This window comes from Cucumis melo, chromosome 1, assembly GCF_025177605.1.
Source record: "Cucumis melo cultivar AY chromosome 1, USDA_Cmelo_AY_1.0, whole genome shotgun sequence".
In the NCBI taxonomy this organism is placed as follows: domain Eukaryota; kingdom Viridiplantae; phylum Streptophyta; class Magnoliopsida; order Cucurbitales; family Cucurbitaceae; genus Cucumis; species Cucumis melo.
In genome coordinates, this window is record NC_066857.1 from 12,899,746 (window position 1) to 12,915,103 (window position 15,358).

Consider the following 15,358-nt stretch of genomic DNA (forward strand, 5'->3'; position numbering starts at 1 on the left):
TATTGTCTTTTGTTCCAACATAGAGTTTGAATATTGTGTCCTTGCCAATGCTACTTATGAGGGTGTATGTGGAACATGGGGGCTCCCCAAGACTCTGCTACTATTCTTTTTTATGATAGTCGTATTGCTACTCAAAAATACTCATAATGATGATTTTCATGAACGGACAAAACACATAAAGAATAATCGTCACTTTATCTGCCACCATCTTCAAAGTTTTACTCTTTACCTTCAATCTATATTTACTTCAGAACAACCAGTAGACATTCTCATCAAGGCACTCTTCTCTACTCACTTCAATTAGTTGCATTGCAAATTAAAGATGGTCTCTACTCTACCACTTTGAATTTGAGAGGAGATGTAACTGTATTTAATATTGTTATTTGTTATGGTTGCCAAGGTTGTTTTGATATTGTTATTTGCTTATTTAGGTTGTTTTAATATGGTTTAAATTCAGTATATAATTTTAGACAGTTTTGTATGTACATGTAGAAAATATCATAAACATTAGCATTTACTAATTTAAAACTCATTGACAATTGAATAAATCTTTAGAACTCACAAATTAAAAAAAAAAAAAAGAAAAAAAAAAAGAAAAGAAAAGAAGAAGAAGATAAATTCCAAATCCAATGACATAAAGAGAATTTTTGCATCGGCACTTTTTTATTTTGAAAAAAATGACAAACTCAAAAATGAAAACCTATTGACATGAAAGAATTGTAACACTAATTCGAAGATCAATGAAATTGTAATTTTTCTAAAACAAAACTCGTTACGTCCTATATAAATTTCTTATAAAACTAACGATGAAATATAAATAATACGAATGCATACTAGTTAGACTTACTCATCTAGAAATGTAAAATTCTTACTTGGTGATTTCCGAAGGAAAAGAAAATGTCAACATAGTTCGTATTAACATAAATTTTTGCCTTATATTTTGAAACTTAAGAATTATGCTTTCTGCTTGTATTATCACCGATCAACATCAAAGGCCCTATTTTTTTCCTCTTCCTCATCTCCTTTCACCAATGGCCATGTTTTCACTGAAGTGGTTGTAGACTCACCTCAAAAGAATTAGAGAGGTCATTGCCGCATTGAATGCGAGTTCTTACCAAAATGTGAGTTTGTTTCCAAAGGGCGGTCGCTTTCGTCAAGAAGTAGTATCAGATACTATATTTAAGTTTTCGTTGGAATAAAAAAGGTCTAAACAAGAACAAAAAAAGAGGAGAGCAAGTGCGAGTGAGAAAGGAGAGCAAGAGGGCGAGACTGACTCAATCTGCATATGAGGTGTTATATTTAGGCAATTTCACATAAATATAAACAATTGGGGCATCTGAACGATAATCCCTATGTAGCATGTCCTATTAACATGATAACTTTTATCAACAACTAATACAAAAGGGGAAAAGAAAAATTGTTTTAACTGTAGTTTTCTTGCTTATATATGTAGATATTGTATTTGAAAAAACTTTAAACGTTTTAATTTGGTTAGTATATTTTGGAGAAATTTTAAAACAAAGTCTTCAACTCTGAATTTAGTGACTAATTCTCACGATAGACTGTGAATAAAGAATTCCAATTATTTAATAAATTCATAGGAATCGATTTACTAAACCGTCAATTTACTAAACCGCCATGTCGTTGGACGATCAATCAGGTAGACTCCACCCAACCCAAGTGAAGTAATGGAAAGAAAAATCTACAAACACTATTCCAATCAAAGCTATTTATGCTTTCATGCACTAAAAAATACACAACGAATTCACTAGTTAACAGGATAAATGAATGTCACGACATCTATTCCTCGAGGTGGGGGTTTGATCTCGTCTCTGAAATTCCAATCTTGTCTCTACCATTCCTTTCTCCATTTCCTTCAGTTGGCATTGTAAGAAGAGACAAATCCCAACGATTTTGAGAATGGATTGTTGAGAGGGAACTAATGTTGAGGCGAATATGGTAAAACTAATGTTCGTAGGGTTGTAGGAAACCAAAGAGCTACTTAGAACCCACAAAGATTCGAACAAATGCTCAATGTTCTCAAGATCGTTTGGTAAGTTGCGCACTTGAATTGATATGAAGGAGGGTTCATGGCTAAGACCTATCGTAAAAGAAATCTCCTAAAGTACTACACAGACTTGGCTGCATCAAAAACAAACACAGTAACTTAGTGAAATTCTGCTCGACAAGAAAAAGAACAAACAAATATCAGAAACTAAATCACATAAAAAGTGTCAAAAAGATCTGATCTTCCCATCTCTGTTTGTGCTTTATCGTTCTAACTGTTCAATCTTCTTACAGAAAAAATGGTTAAAGGTGTAAATGATGAAACTTATAGGCCAAACTGAAAATTGAAATTTGAAAAAAAAAAGAAAAAAAAAGCCTCCAAACCTCAACAGTAAAATTTTGACATTTTAAAACCTTGAGACTAAATTGAAATTAAAAACCTAAGACTAAAAGTGTAATAGTTTCAGACCTTGGACTAAATAAAAATAAATTCATCGACATGCTAAAAAATGTCTAACAAAGTAAGAGACCCTTTTCCCTTAATTGAAACAAAATATTTGGTAGATAAGACTTAGATGTTACACAGCTAAAAGCAGTTCTATTGGCAACTATGAACATGTATAATTCTTCCACTAGAAACGGCATTGTTCAAGTTAAATGAATTTTCTTTCTTTTTTTTTTTTCAGATACAACGTCCCTAACTACAAAACTAAATCATGCTTACAAATAAATAAACACAGCAGAGAAAATAAATAAGTTGTAGCAAAGCTGCAAACTGTAAAACTATATGACAAATACTGAAAATTTGAAACATACATTTCAGGTTTAGTTCACCATCATGTGATCAAATCCAGCTCCAGCCTGAAGTGCTGGAACCCTACTCATTCCTACGTTGTGTAGCAACTGTTGCAGCCACCTCCTAGTGGTTGGATCCTCCTGTCAACATTAAAAGAAAAAAATGGAAATGAACCAAAAACAAAGCAAAATAAGTCAATAAGTTTTTTGAAAACAAAACATGTATAAACACATGTATGTATATATATACTCATAAGCAGTAGCTGTGGAAGTAGGAGCTCCGACTGAACATGAGTTCGGGATGATGTTGAAAATAGTATTTTTCTTAGTGGAGCACTAATTTTCCAGAACCCTTTTCTATAATATTTTAAACCATGTTTTATTATGTAACAAACGAAAAGTATCAGAGACATTGGAACTAAGAGTGCTAGAGCTCTAATGAGAAAAAAGTTTCATCCACCCTTCGGAGGGTTCTTTGTCAGCTTGGATACGCTCTTCGATCCTCTTTTGGCCTTCTCTCATCATTATTGTCATAGTTATTTTTTGGTCGTTAGTGGTTACTTAAGCTTGCATGTTGATTCAATTGGGGGTTCCATGACTTTGGCTTGCATGGCTTTGGAGATTTAGTAAGGAAGAAAATGCGTTATGGAAGCGCTTAATTGTGGCTATTTACGGCTTGGAGGAGAATGGATAGTTTCCTAAAGCTCCAAACAGGGGAAGGTCTTATAGATTATGGGCTGGCATCCTGAAACACAAGGAGACTTTCCTTAATTTCTCGGCCTTTTTGTTAGGTGAGGGAACAAAAATCAGATTTTGGAATGACAGCTGGTGTTGCAACCTTTAGCAGAAATATTCCCTAATTTGTTCTCCAGGTCATTGAACAAGGATGCTCTTGTGGCTGACTGTTGGTGTAATGCCAGTCATTCTTGGAATATGGGTCGTAGAAGAAATGTGCTTGATTGTGAGCTTGACAACGTGGCCACTATTCAGGAAACTCTTCATTCTTGGGCCCCTTCGGACGATCGTGATAATCTTAAATGGACTCCTACCTAATGCTAATGGCAGCTTTACTACGAAATTAACTTTTCTTAAATTAACCAAGAGATCCCCTCCATTCTGCTTCCTTGATTCGCCACATGGAAGACTAAAATCGCGAAAAAGGTGAAATTCTTCTTATGGTCGCTCGCTTATAGAAGTTTCAATGCTCATGAGAAACTATTTTGGCATACCATACTCATCCCCTCGATGTGTTGCCTTTGTTTCAAAGAAGAGGAGACCCTGGACCTGGAAAGCTCGGAACACTCTGTTTAGAATCTTTGACTCAGAGGTTTGTCTTTCTAGTAAGATTGACAGTTGGATGTTGGAAAGGCTCAAAATTAGAGGTTATAGTCCGAAAGGTTACATCTTGTGGGCTTGTGCTACCCGTTCCCTTTTGTGGTGTATTTGGAAAGAGAGGAATGGTAGAATTTTTTAAGACAACTATAATTCTTTTGATTCTTTTTGGATTGTGTTGCAACACACAACTTCTTGACGGAGTACGAATTAATACCAAACACTTTTGTAATTACATCATTTCTATGATTTTCAACAATTGGAAGGCCCTTGGCCCCTTATTCTTTAGTTTTTTTTAGGGAGGGCCTCTTGTCCCTTGCCCTTAGGTTGTTTTTATTTTGTTCCATGAATATATTTGTTTCTTATATATAAGAAAAAAGATTCAATTGGGGGTTCCACTTCAGTTTGATATTCTTTGAATTGATCATTTGTTTGGTCTCTCTATAGTAGCGGGCTTCTACAACAATTCTTTTTACATTTTTTTATCGCCATTTTGTTCATCCACCCTACCTCGTTGATTTCATCATACTTTTCATCTATTGATGGGGTTGTCATGTCGGTTCATCTTGTACTTGGGTTTTGTTTGTAATTAGATATTTCATTTATCGAAGAAATGGTTTGCATAATCTTGTACTTGGGTTTTGTCTGTAACTAGATATTTCATTTATCGATGAAATGGTTAGCATAATCTTGTACTTGGGTTTTGTTTGTAATTAGATACTTCATTTATTGATGAAATGGTTTCTTATGCAACAACCACAACCACACTTCCCACTTAGATAATATTCCATCAATTGTAAACATTGTTCCTCATTAGAAGCCCTACCAAATAGTAATGCAGTCCATTTAGAAAGGGCACTTACCCGAAGGCAACTATTGAAAGTAGCATCCCTCAACATGTCTGGAAGACAGCTCCTCAAGGCGTCGCAAGCCCTGAACAATGGAACAAGTTAAAGAAACAGTGAAGGATAATTGCCTCAAATGAGATGTAAATCTACGTTTACCGACTTTGGGTTATCGGACAATCGAAGATAACATCGAATTATGTGTTTCAATAGCCGAGAGGAGGGCTGTTCAGCAAGAGCTGCTACCATATTCCCTAGAACCCGACCAACAGCGAAAAATCGCTCAGCTGTAGTACAAATATAATCCAACCCCACATCATCCAGCAAAATTTTCTGCACAATAAATGTTGCAACCTGCAGCATAAAATTGTTGGTCGTAGTAGTTAGTTAACGAGCGCATAGTATAAACTCTAATACTTTGTTCACTAAAATAACATCTGAATCAGAGATGGAAGAAAGGTACCATTAAATTGTTTACTGCTATTTTCATACGTATAAACCACGGAAAGGTTGAGAGAAGTCTTGGAAAAAAAAAAGGCAAAAAATTGAGGGGCCAACAAATGGAGAAGAGGACATGTTCCTACCCTCTCAAAAGGAAAGGATTGTTCAGAGTTCAAGAAAGAGTCCACTAATTGAGAGTTAGTCCCCACATCCCTTGATTTTGATAAGAACGGGAAAAGAAATGGAGGAGAAATGTTGACATTTCTTCATTTTCATCCCATTAAGAAAACAATCAAAACTTTCCGTGAAAATTACAATATAGATGTTAACTCCCAAAATGTGCCATTGTAAAATTGCAGAAACAAATAGAAAAAAATATATAGAGAGAGAAAGAAATAGGAGTAGCATCAGGAAACTCAACTGTTTTTGACAACTCACTTCCCATTTCCATGGTACGCAGGCATAGAGGAATTATTTCAGTTGACAGAAGAAAACTTATTACTTCTGTATCATCTACCTGGGAAAACAAGAAGGAAAACAGCACTCACATTTTCAAAAGATCAACAAGATTTATTGAAACATAGCCTACGCCCCATGTAACAATGAAATTAAAAGGCCACCTCGTACCAATGCCTGTATGTACCTGAGGTTATGTAGTGGAAGGTATGGAGTATATTCTTATATTTAGATACACGGACTTAGCAATTTTCTGAAGGCATACATAGACTACTATGTCAGATTTTCATTTGAATAATGAAACACCAACCAATATCACGTCTAAAGGCCAAAAAAGTTTAATGTCGTAGTATTATCCTTTTTCCTGCCATGCCGAAGTAATTTTATTCAAGCAGGTTAAGCTAAAGTCTTATACAAATCGGTGCTTAAATACCAAACTACATTATCTGGACCTTGGTGCACAGCTTTTCATTCTTTTTTCTTTTTTCTCCTTCCTTTTTTTTCTTTCCTGGGCAACGAAGTCTAGAAAAAGCTCATGAAAAAAACATAGGCCATCACAAAAACAAGAGCTACCAAGAATTACTACAAAAAAGAGTTTGAATCTTTAATAATCAAAGAAATATAAATATCAACAGGAGAAAAGAACAAAATTATAAAAAAAAAAAAACGCCCATCATAAAATTACTACAAGAAAGTACCAAAGGTGCATATATTTGTACATATTGAAGCAGTCACATAAACTATCTTTTTCTAAAGAACGGGATAAAGTTACAAAAGTAATATGATTAATGCACCGAAAAGATTTTAAGAAAGCCCTAAATGGTGCTACTTAATCTGATAGCTTCTTCATTTAAATAAAAAAGTTTCAATTGATAACAAACCATACTTAATATTTTATCTCAAAAAAAAGAAAAGCGTACTTAACATTTAGAAGGTTTAGATCTTATGATTTATAAGGTATCAAAAGCAAAAGCTACAGAAATTCATGCAATTGAAGTTTCCTTTTATTCTGAACGCCTGCCATATTTTCCAGTCCACATCCTATGTCCATACGGTTGTATCAAAGTTATAAGTGGAATCAAAACATTGAAAGTGCACGTAAAGAAACGAGAACAAAGAAGAGAAAGCCCATGCTTTAAAGTGAAATACCTTCACTAATGCACCAATGACACCTAAGCTAGTAAGGCGCAAGTACTCAAAAGGTCTTGACTTGCTAGTTGTGTTAAGAAAAGGATACAAATACAGTGGTATGTGAGCTGCAAAGGATAAAATTTAGTTGCTGGTCAATTCTTGAAAATGACACTAATTAGAATACTGGGAAATATTATGAGAATGCAATCGTCTTAAGGAAATTACGTAAATCGTATGACCGATGACCAGTGTATTAAAATGCCCTCCCGTACAGAAGTGTCGAGGCTCAAGGCGCAAGTATGGTGCCTGGCCTTGACAAGGTGAGACTCACAAAATAAGGTGTCCCTCGTGGAGCTCCCCTTTTGTGAAGCCCCCAGCCTCAAAACCCTGCACCTCGGGGCTTTTTCATTATTTTTTAGAAATAATCAGGGGGCTTTCCTTCTTCATTAACTTAAAAAATAAAATTTACCAAGTCTAAATATAAATTTTTGTGTTCAAGGGTATCTTTTTTTTTTTTTTAGTGCGCCTCAAAGAAAAAACCAACACTGCTTTTCTTTGGCACCATGTGCTTAAGCCCCAGAAGACTATTGTTGCCTTGAGCTTTAAAACACTCTTGACGGGCACCCAAGTCATATTTGTATATGTACTTTACTTTTTTGCTAGATATTCAATCGAGAATTATCATTATGGCTTATGCAGAAGTTAGAAAGCTTTCATTGAGACATATGAAAGAATACACAGGAGCATTGAAAAATAAAATTAAAAGAGAAAAGGAGACCTCGACCACAGGAAATCTCTCTGGTGAAAAAGACTGAAACCAAGCTAATAATTACAAAACAAATTCCAATTATCAGACACTTTAAAGATGCTTAGACCTCACTCCTTCTCGCACCTCCTTGAATATCGCTCGACCTCTTTAAATTCCTACCACTCCATTGAATCCACACTCCCCACAATATCACAAAACAACAAGCTAGCCAACAAATACTATCCCTTGGTCCTGAAAAGGAGAATTCATCAGGATCTCCTCCAACCAATATGAGGTGAGTGTGGCACATGCAAAAGGTATATTTCTATTATGTCCCTTCTCCATCAGTATATGGGGAAGAACCTTTTTGAAACTGCTCCGGATCCACATGGCCTACTCCCTTAGTCCCTCCCTCCTCATAGATTAGTGTAAGATTTGTCAAGGACACTTTTTTTTCGTATACGAATTCTTAAGCAAAAGTGTTCAAACATAAACAAGATGAAAAACATTACCATTGAGAAACAACATCCTTGTATCTGAATGAGAGGCTACACACTGCAAAAAACATGCAGAGTGCATAAGTTGTAGTTTCAGATAAAAATGTCCATGAGTGACTAGCGACAATAAAACCATCTATAATTTGGTTCCCCTTAAGTGAAAAGTTTAACAGTGAGTGACCTGAAGAAGAGCAAGAGCATTGCAAACTCTATTTGACTGCGCAGGGGTTAGATTTGGGGGTGAAAGAACGGGATATATCGATACAATCTCCTGTAAGAGCCAAAAAGAATAATTAAAAATAACTTAACAACATTAGGGAATGAAATATGGCCAACGAAATAAATAAATAAACATAAGATTTTGTATCACATCAATGATTAGATAATTGATAGAAAGTTTGACAAGTAAAACAGCATACTTGCAGTAAGGCAGCAATCGTTCCAAAAGAGTTCCACAACAAGGGAGCCAAATCTTGAAACAATTCCCTCTTCTGAAAATAAAAACAGAAACAAATTAGAGCATCAACTATACTTGTTTAACTGATACATACATACATATATATATATATATATATATATATATATATATATATATATATATATATATATATATCCCACATGATGGGCTAAACCTTTCCCTAGCACTAACAAAGGGTCAGCCATATTTTTTTTCGCTAGAAACACAGCGTACGTTTTAGTTTGTACTTTCATTTCCCATCCAACCGTTGTTAGTACTTCGATACCAACAAAATTTGCAGCACGAATTAGAGCCGAAAGAGAAAGAAGAAGACTAGTCCGTTATCTCGAAATCGAATAATCGGAGTTTATATTTCTTTCTTTTAACCGGTTGGGTTAAGTTTCATTACGCTACATATCAGTCAGAGTCAACTCCATACAGAATAATTCACAAAAGTAGCACTAATACGGGCAAGGATAAAAACCAGGTGAAACCTCGCATCAATCCCCGATTTGGCTGCGACGATATACACACCAACAAAAACTTAATTTCAAATAAACACAGACGTTCGCCTACACTTCTCTCGGCCGCAGCCAAATTACAAATTTCTCACGTACCAAACAAAAGCTACAAACTCTCCAACACCAACAGAATTCGTTTCCTCTGCAACCCCTAATTATCACCACCATCGCACCAAAATAAGAAGAAGGAAAAAAACTAACGCCAACACCAAACCCCGACTACTCTCCTCCTCCTCCGCTAAAGGAATCTTACCTTCGAAAGTTCAAGGAGAGCATTCTCCCGGAGATCCGGATTGCTGAGGTCGAGGACCAACTGCTCTGAAGAAGCCATTTTTCGCTCCTTGTTCGGTGGAGCTCCGGTGGCACCAGGGATGGATGGACCAGGACCTCCAAAGGCAGCATTCATGGAAAGGGACTGGGGGAGATTCGCCATTTCCGACAGTCGAGAAGCTTCGAGCCCAATACTCCTCCGATTTCACGCCGGCGAAGGGGCAGTATGGAAGGTTGTTTTTTTTTTTTTTCTTTTTCTTTTTCTTTTTTCTTTCGAGTATTTTCACAGGCAACCTTTGTACTTTGTAGTGAAGGGGGAGTTTATAAGGTGTAGTTTTGTAATATAAACATATTAATCTAAATCTAAAGTTAAATTCATGCTTTAAGATTTTCAACCAAATCCCAAAACTCCCGATTAAATTAAATTTAATCACAAAATTTCAACCTTTTTTTCTGAGCACCAATTTCAAATGCATAAATAAAAAATCTATCCAATTCTTTATAACCATTTAAGTTTCTTTTCTTACTAAATAGTTTTTAATTTTCTTTTCTCTATAAAAATTTCACTTTTTTATTTTATTTTATTCTTCTCCTAAAATGAAATTTTGATCTTTCGAAACAAATTTAAGAAATTAAAAAAAAAAAAAATCGATTTTCTCTCCAATTTTACGGTCATTAGTTTTATAATTTCGCACATCTAATATCATATTCTACACATGGCTGATCCTTTTTCCTCTAATCTTTTTAATTATAGATTCTCCTAATTTTCATCTATAATTTTATAATATTCATTTCTAAAGAAACTGAGTTTGAAAAAAAAAACTTTTATTTATTTTTAATTATATTCGAAACTTTTTCATTAAACTATCTCGCCATTCGATAGAGTTTTATTGGCCCAAGCACTTATTTGTTGAGGAGAAACTAATCCAATTCGGAGTTGTTGATGTTTATATCGATCGATCATAGAAAAAAATTTCTGATTCATTTTGATTAAGCTTCCTTCCTATTAATCTGGAAAATCTTCTCAAATACAAGGAAATGATTCAGTTTTAAAGCCAAAGATCGTAATTCTTGAAAAATTAAACTATATAATTTTCTTCTTTTACCGTTTAAAACTTTCATAACTGTTACATCATCCCACCTTTAAAATATTCCTAAATTTTATATTAGATTGTAATTATTTTTGCATTTCTGTTTAAACTTTTTGCTCATGCATCAATATATTTTCTTACTTTGTATTAAAGAAAAATTATTGTAAATTACAAATTTTTAGCATGTGATCTATCTATTAATTTTTCTTCAATTCTTAATTTGAATTTCAATCGATTAATTTTTAGAGACATCATGAAAGCATTTTTTTAAAATTAGTATGAATTTTTAGTTGTTTCTTGATTCATTGCTCAAGTTTCTTGGACTATTGGTTGTAGGTTGAATTGAATTGCAATGTATTCTTTATTCAATGATAAAAAGATTGCTAGAACTATCCATTCCCATCTTTACAACCATTGAGAGAATTTATGTTTTGTTATGCTCATCACTTTCTTGAAAACTAAAAAGAACATTTAGTTGCTTTCTTTTTTATTTTTGCTTGTTACCATAAATCCCACTACACAATTCTTTGATTCTTGAATTTTTGTATCTTAGATTGATAATTTTTTCCACCAAGTCTCTTGGATTTAAACCTTCTCTTACTCTATATTTCTTTGATCTGAACAAATATTTTTAGTAGTGAGGTTGAGTAAAAAATTCTTTGAAAGATTTTAACTTGTGTTTCTTGAACCTTATCAATTGCACGTACTTTCTTTAAATATCTTTTCCACCATAGCATATTGTTTGCATCTTCTCTTTTAAAAACGGCCCCTATTTCGAAAGCCCATCATTTCCCAACAAAGTTGTCCTTGAAAAGAGTTTTCTGAAAATTCTCCAGCCCCATGCCCTCACACCTTTGAAGAGATTTTCCTACAACCAAAATCCTTGATAGTCATACCAAAGAAAATCTCATGGAGAATGAAAGCTCCAAGAAAACTATCAGTTTAAGAGAAGTTTATGTTGACTTTTATCAACAAAGGGGACTATTTAAGCTTCTATAAGATTTTGTATTTTTAATTATTTTGAAAAATCAAAGACGATTCCATTATTTTCACCGTGGGATCGAGAACACTCGACCCTTTCAATTGATATTAAAGTCAATATTTGAATCTTGATTTAAATTGAAAATCAAAATGCTTTTAAAATAAATACTATATGTGATTTTTAATTGCGGTTTACAAGTTGACTATTTAGGCTTTTGGCATTTAGTCTTACGATTTTTATTGATTGTATCAATATAAAATCCATTTTTTTAAATATTTGTACTGTAAATCAAGTTGGTGTTGTTCATGCCAAAGATTTGTTGTGAAAAACGTTCAAAAATAGAACAAAAAAACATACGATCAAAAGCAAAATCAAAAGTTTTGTGCCACAACATTTCAAATCAAGAGGTGTCACAACATTTCAAATTAAGGGGTGCTGATTTTTTCAATAGCATTGAGGTGCTTCGAGTGATTTCTGGCCAACAATCTTTAACCGTTGGAACACTCAAATATTCTCAACTGTCCTAGGGTGAAGATTATGGTTTTTAGGATCCCTAATTCAAGGTGGTTATAGATCGAAGATTGTGTAAGACCTAGAATTTTAGGATAGTTGATTTTCTAAAGAACATTTTCTATGAATGCCAAAAGTTGATCAAGTTTGCTATTTTAGCTTAATTATGTGTGAGATAGGTGATTTAAATTGCATTTTGAATGTGGCATAAAATATGTCATTTAGATTAAATTCTGCCATAAGCTAAACATATCATGTATATTTTAATATAATGGATAGATTTGAATGTTTAGGATAATTTCAAAATAATTTTTATGATGTAGAGACTCCTTATTAATAAAAAAATATTTGTCATATATTAGATAACTAGTTGAAGAATTAAGTAAGATTAGATGCTTAAATAAAAACAATTTAGTTATAGTTTATCTTTGTAAATTTTCTAATGAGATTAGGAAGATTGCAAGCAAAGATGATCATAGTTTAGCTTTATGAACTTTTAATGAGGTTAGAAATTTGCATGCTTGCGTAACAAGCTTAGGTTTTAGCTAAGATAAAAATAAAATTTTAAATGGCCCAAAATTTTTGGAAACTTTGTCCAAGAAAATTTTTGTGTAAGGATAGGTAAGTAAACCTGCTGGAGACACACTTACCCAAGGGTTAGAACTCATTTTGGTAATCTAAGCCAATTTTTTCATTTTAACTACCGTTTATTTAAATATTAAGAAATACAAAGAAAGTGAACTATTCGTACTCATGATCAACTGAACAAACAAGTCCACCCTGGCTGTTTAGAACAGAACCACGGTCAAAATTGTAATAGAATAGCTAAAAATCAGTGATTCTATCTTATAAATAGCAAGATCTTCGTCCAATATTTCTTGGTTTGAAGAACTATTCATTTTTCCACTTAGGATCTTAAGGAGAAAGATGGCAAGAATTATAAGCATGATTCTATCTCATAAATACAAAGTTGAGCTAAGCTCAACAAATTACCTTGGCACGGGAAAATCAGGCTCATCTTCGACACTTCACTTAGTGGTCTTTTGGACAGGACTTTCTAGCGAACATGGATAACAACTTCGCCGAACTTCAGTCAAATTCCTCCCAATGTGTGCAAAATGGTTTATATTCTTAATATCCGACTTAGTTTGTAAACCTGCACGAGAGAGATAGAAAGAGATTGGACAAGTATTCATAGAAATGAATTCAGTTCAGACATTTACGAGTTGTTGGCATGATCGTATGGCCCTTCAGCTACCTACTTCTAAACAACAGATTTCATGCACAATATCTTAAGCAAGTGTCATATCAGTTCTTCATCATGAGATGATAGTAATAAGGGATGGGTTCAAGTATAAATTGAAGTTGGGTGGTCATGTAATAACTTTAACAAGTTTCAATTACGGTCTTGAATGTTCAACTATAGTTATATGTACTTCGCGTCGTTAACATAGAGACTAAATAATGAATTGTGTTCATAAATGTTGTCCCCCAAATGACACAATATCTTAAGCAACTGTAATATCAGTTCTTATACATCATTGAAAATCGATGAGATGACAGTAATAAAGGATGAATCCAAACTTCCACAAGTTTCAATCAAGTTCTTGAACTTTCAACTATACTTATATGTACTTTGTGTCGCTAACATAGAGACTAAATAATGTCATATCTTTTTAAGCAATCCAATCCATTTTGTCATTTGTCACAGCATGACCAGTCAACCAACTTTTATTGAACATGCTACATCACCGACTCACCACCATTTTGTGTAATAACAAGAGCAATGTATAATCATCCATTCGAAGTTTACAAATGTAATTTACACTATTTAAAATTTAAAGATTAAATCAACAAGACCATCAAAATTCAGGACTAAATTAGTAAATTAAATAAGAAAAATAAAAGTTGATAAGAGTCCTGCAAAAATTTTTAGCAAACCGATTGTAAGTGATACACAATCATCAAAAGTCAGAACTACTTTTACCTGAAAATGACCAATGATAGACCACTAGTTGAAAGTCCCCAAAGGATTTAATTTCAAAATCTTAGAAACAATGGAGTCCCATTGAGAATCTGATAGACCTCCAATATTATTTACATAAGAGTAGGAGAAAGAAGAAGGAGAAGCCAACAATTTCTTATAGTTAATTCCAGTTAATGTATCTTTACAATTTCTGTAATTTAATGTTATCTTTACAGTTATTGAGTCTTGCAGTTATTTAGGAAGGACAGGATAGTTTTTAGGGGTTGAGAGGAGTCTGTGTGAAAGGGGGTGATCAGTTATTTTGGTGTGTAGGCTATGAGTACAGAGTGGATTGTTCACTGTATTTTTTGTGTGTAATTTCCAGATTGATAAACTACCAATCTGTAACTTCTTTTACCAAATTGAATAAAGAACAACTATACTAGTGTTCTATCAAATTGATATTAAAGCAACAATACCTGGGATATATTTAGATATGGCACAGAAGCGAATTGAGGAGAAACTCGAAGCAGTTGATCAAGACACTTCGAGCATAAGAGTGGAATTACACAAGTTGTCAACGATAGAGGAGAATTTGGCATCCATGGCTAAGAGCATTGAACGATTGGGTATTCAGGCTGAGAAACAACATCAACAGCAGTTGCTACTGAAATGCATAGAAGGAATAATGAAGGAGAAGTCAACGATGATTGAAGGGCCTGAGGGATCATCAAGTAAAGGATCACGGATTGCCAGTATGATGGATGGGGGAAATCCTTCTATCCAAGAGATCAAGACTGCAACGAAGACATGCCAAATGCAGCTAGGGTAATGTCAAAGAACAAGGCGACGACTAGCAGTGTCTATCGGATAGGGTAATCGGCCGGCATGAAGTTGAAGGGAAGGAGGAGGAGGAGAAAGAAAAGAGGAGAGAGGGAAGAGAGAAGGGGAGAGAGAACTTACCTTTAGAAAATGCTCATTTTTCAAACTAATAAATTGAACTTCATAAAAACTTAAGAAAACAAAGGAATACCTCTGGATAGTGCATCTTAATTGATGGAAGAAATATATCAGATGCTATTCTGATTGCCTCAGAAGAAGTCCTTGCAACAGGGAGTGGGGTGGATGGTTGGATCAAGTTGGTGTTGTAAGGTTCCATTATTTTGTCATTTTTCACTTCTAAAAATGCATGATAAATATTTGAAATATAACATTAAAGTTCTGGAATTTAGTTTTGAAAACTTAAACAAGAAATAGAAATGATTATCTAACATATTTCTATCTTTTCCAATAAAAAGAAACCACAAAA

At 33.9% G+C, this 15,358-nt stretch overlaps 2 protein-coding genes across 4 annotated transcripts in view; both read right to left on the reverse strand.

Moving 5' to 3' along the window:
- Nucleotides 1–1,560: 1,560 nt before the first annotated feature.
- On the reverse strand, nucleotides 1,561–9,924 carry LOC103490130 (uncharacterized). Of its 2 annotated transcripts, XM_008449500.3 has the most exons (10): nucleotides 9,484–9,924; nucleotides 8,672–8,743; nucleotides 8,434–8,523; nucleotides 8,268–8,310; nucleotides 7,026–7,132; nucleotides 5,842–5,937; nucleotides 5,143–5,333; nucleotides 4,998–5,067; nucleotides 2,824–2,943; nucleotides 1,561–2,142 (listed from the first exon to the last, which is right to left on the reverse strand). In XM_008449500.3, the coding sequence occupies exons 1-9, from the start codon at nucleotides 9,661–9,663 to the stop codon at nucleotides 2,833–2,835; spliced, it is 960 nt and encodes a 319-aa protein (XP_008447722.1). In that variant the 5' UTR covers nucleotides 9,664–9,924; the 3' UTR covers nucleotides 1,561–2,142; nucleotides 2,824–2,832. The 2 variants fall into 2 exon arrangements, with proteins under 2 accessions (XP_008447722.1, XP_016900485.1); XM_017044996.2 differs by having other exon boundaries at nucleotides 1,561–2,943; nucleotides 9,484–9,820.
- Nucleotides 9,925–12,809: 2,885 nt separating this feature from the next.
- Nucleotides 12,810–15,358, reverse strand: part of LOC103490131 (1,4-alpha-glucan-branching enzyme 3, chloroplastic/amyloplastic) — a 50,053-nt gene continuing 47,504 nt past the window's right edge. For both annotated transcript variants that reach the window (XM_008449502.3, XM_008449501.3), the window contains one exon: nucleotides 12,810–13,239. In XM_008449502.3, coding sequence (XP_008447724.1) covers nucleotides 13,207–13,239 — 33 coding nt within the window. In that variant the 3' untranslated portion in view covers nucleotides 12,810–13,206. The remainder of the gene's footprint in view (nucleotides 13,240–15,358) is intronic.